Consider the following 3,626-nt stretch of genomic DNA (forward strand, 5'->3'; position numbering starts at 1 on the left):
GCGCAGTTTATCCTAAAAGCAGCAGCAGCGCAGCGGCAGGGAGCGTCCTCGTCTAACGGCAGGGTGTGCGGGTTCGAATCCAGGCGGCATGCGCGTGTGGGGTTATTTTTGAAAAAATGCTTCTTATGTTGAGCTTTTTTTGAAAAAAAAAGGATATATGTTTGGTAGCATGCATTAGGCCCAGTCATGTCCGCGTGGAATGTTTTTGCCCTGTTTGATTGCCTGGTTCGCATTGAAAAGTTGGCCCGCACAGAACTCGAAGCATCTCTCAGTCTGCATCTGGAGGAATACTCAAATCAGCCATTTCTATCGGCTAGGTTGAGGCGAGCCACCATCGAGCGCACATGGTGAGCCCTCTTGCACGAGAGAATGCAAACTGTATATACACCATGTACGTTGTTTCTTCTTCCACCTCCAGTAAGCAGTTAACGAATTAGAGTAAGGCAACGATTAAATTGCGGTTTTTATGAGTATGAATATCCATGGCATAATGAACATATGAGTATAATGTCCCAATATCCATACACCGTTATCTAACTGCATCTATAGCTAATACTCTACCCAAGACCGTTATCTAGCATGCATCTTAAATTATTAAGTAAAAACAGAGTATTATAATAAGCATGATGACATGAAGTAGGTGATATGTGATATATTGTCTTCACACTACGTTCAAAGGACAACTACGCAAACCATCTTTTTATCACTTGCAAGGTTGAATCCAACTATCATACACAACTCTCACTTGAAGATCAAACCCCAAACTTGGCCCAATGAAAAAGAATAGACCAGAGAGCATATATGAATAAGAATTATGCATCAAAGAACCAAATAAATATCAAAAAGATGGTTGAATAAATCTCATTATAAAGTGACAATTGATCACAACCCAACAAACACATTAATAGATTACATCAGATGGGTCATGAATCACAATCATGTCGAGCAGCTCATGTGATCTTTGTATTGAGAAGCAAGGGAGAGAGGATCATCTAACTACTGCTATGGACCCATAGTCCCAGACGAAACTACTCACAAGCGGTATGCGGCAGTGGAAAAATTAGGATGATAAATTCACAAAGGGTTTTAGAAGTATATAAAGGCACAAAAACGGAGAAAACGGAGTGGCGGTGGATAGGGGCTATTAGATTCGGCACTTTCTTCATACTACAGTTGGGTTGATACTACTCTTGGGCTGATCGTATCCATGCCACACAATTCTTCTGTCAAGATCCGTGCAGAAAATGAACCGAAACAAACATGAGAGAAAACCAAAATGCAAAGGGTGGAATTAGTTTGTTTCTCTACACAGATCATGGAGCCAATGGACGCCCTTGTTTTGAGCCGGCAAATGGATGGCTTTGATAGCATAAACCATAATTATATTGCATAGCACAAGTTATCATATATACTCCTATATATAACTCATAAATGGCCAGTTGGCCACCAATTTTACAAACCAGGAGAGGATGGCCTTCTTATACCAGCGTGACATGATACAAAAGATCTGGACGTTTTTGAGCCGTTTTTTTTCCACCTGAATACAAAAATTGCTCTAGCTCCTACACGATACAACATTTATCTCCAGTACAAGATCAGATAATCAGTGGTAAGCAGTGAGATATCAGTAGAGGCTGATTATTTTTTTCATTGTGGCAACATTGCTAAGAGATCTTCTTTGTGCTGCATATAGTAATATGCCAAAATTGCGAGTATAATAGCTAGTACCATGGACCAGAGGCTTATACCTATCAGAAAATATGCAGCCGTTTTCAGAATACTCAGAAAATTGGCAAGTACACAATAAGCGATAACTCAAGATCTGAAACCAACATACCATCGCTCTTGGGTGATTCAGTCGATGTCACCCTTGCGGTTGAGTCAAAGGAAGTCGACAGCAAGGCCCTGTTATATGATAGCACAACAACAACAATGAGAGATTGCATTTGTGGAATTCATCAACTAAAGCAGAACGAGAGCATAGGTACTAACCTTGAATCTTGAGAAAAAGCTAATGTAGTAACAATGCCAAGATGCGCCTTTTTAACTGTTACAACCACTCGCATGTCTCTTGAACCTAGAACACTGATGGTTCCCTCAATAGTTCCACTGGACATGCAAAGGCAAGTAAACTAGACTTGAAAAAAAAACAGTAATGTTAATGTGAAATTCATAGTTCCTTACTCACATTGCTAGAAGTGTACCATCAGGCGAGACTGAAAAGGCTGAAATCGCGTCACGAGTTACTTTCTTTGATCCAATTCTTGTCCATGAGGTGGTATTCCAAGATATTATTTTCCCGTAATCACCTAAGAAGCAGGGTATTGTAACTGTCAGGTCTCAGATTTACCAGGCAATTTCGTTCATTTGTAAGAGAACTTCAAAATATTTGATTCATAACAGGGTGAATTCAAATCATGATGTCACCTTGCATTGCTGTAACAAAGAGAATCTGACTATTGTCAGACTTAGTAGAAAATCGGCAGAAGCCAAATATTTCTCCCTGGAAATGTACGAGTCAGAAGTGCACTTTAAACAAAGAAAATAAACTAATGCAAATTGGCAAACAAAAAAATCACTCACTTGTTCTCTTGGCAGATTAGCCACAGCTTCAGATGACTTTAAATCCCACACTCTAGATGGGCCACTGCTCCTGTTCACAACTAGAAACTTCTCATCGGAACTAAAGCATGTCCCAAAACGGAGGCAACCCATCAGTACCAAATAATAAATATCCATTTGGAAAGAGAAAGTTAATGGCACTATTTCACCTGAAACTAAGATCCTTAACAGATGTTTTAGCATCAGGATCTTCAATAATGGTTTCCATGCCAGGCCATTTGAAGACCCTCAAATGTCCATCCTATACAGCACACAGAGATTTATTTAACATGCTTAAAATAATATATGGACAATTTTAACTGCCATGAAAAGGCTAAAAAAAATAGCACAACCATATAACTTATTGGCTAGTCCTCAAAGCATAAGCGCATGACTATAATGGAATTTTACTGAATGACAGAAAACCCTAGAATAACTCCATATAAAATGAGAAGGTAAAAAAACATTGAATGGTTGCTTTGCTTGTAAGAATTTCCAGAAGATAATGAAGCAGTAGACAATTTATTTTTAGCTAAATAATGTACAGCACTAGAATGTATAAAAACATAATCCCTCCATTCCATATTAGACAACTAATATGGAACGGAGGGAGTACAAACAAGAGCATCATGGGACAACTAATATGGAATGGAGGGAGTACAAACAAGAGCATCATGGGAATGCTTAACTTTAAGTTGGTTTATCCGTATGCTTAACTGCAACCATTTGTCAACTTATTACAGAGACGCTAATTTTATGTTGTTGCCAAACATTTCCGTACTACACATAAACAATCTATGTCAGTTCAGTTGCCTAATCCTATGGCTCACACTAATTATGGTTGTGAATGTTGTAAAATGCTTTTTAGGTTCCTAGATTAAGTTAGAAGTTAGTGTGCAATGGTACATTGCTTTCTGCATAAAGTCACTACATATAAAAGAAATTGTTTCTATTAACACCTACAGCTATCAGATCTGTCAAAGCTACCACAAGAGTCAAGCGTGGCCACCTCCATTACTACGAAT

At 38.7% G+C, this 3,626-nt stretch overlaps 1 protein-coding gene across 1 annotated transcript in view; it reads right to left on the reverse strand.

The window, feature by feature from the left end:
* Positions 1-1,360: 1,360 nt before the first annotated feature.
* The window catches only part of LOC123161425 (SEC12-like protein 2), a 3,970-nt gene continuing 1,704 nt past the window's right edge, over positions 1,361-3,626 (reverse strand). Inside the window, exons 4-10 of the mRNA XM_044579259.1 lie at positions 2,772-2,863; positions 2,584-2,683; positions 2,428-2,503; positions 2,189-2,309; positions 1,993-2,109; positions 1,838-1,905; positions 1,361-1,748 (exon numbers count right to left, since the gene is read on the reverse strand). Coding sequence (XP_044435194.1) covers positions 1,648-1,748; positions 1,838-1,905; positions 1,993-2,109; positions 2,189-2,309; positions 2,428-2,503; positions 2,584-2,683; positions 2,772-2,863 — 675 coding nt within the window. The 3' untranslated portion in view covers positions 1,361-1,647. The remainder of the gene's footprint in view (positions 1,749-1,837; positions 1,906-1,992; positions 2,110-2,188; positions 2,310-2,427; positions 2,504-2,583; positions 2,684-2,771; positions 2,864-3,626) is intronic.

Source organism: Triticum aestivum, chromosome 7B (genome assembly GCF_018294505.1).
Source record: "Triticum aestivum cultivar Chinese Spring chromosome 7B, IWGSC CS RefSeq v2.1, whole genome shotgun sequence".
NCBI classification, from domain to species: domain Eukaryota; kingdom Viridiplantae; phylum Streptophyta; class Magnoliopsida; order Poales; family Poaceae; genus Triticum; species Triticum aestivum.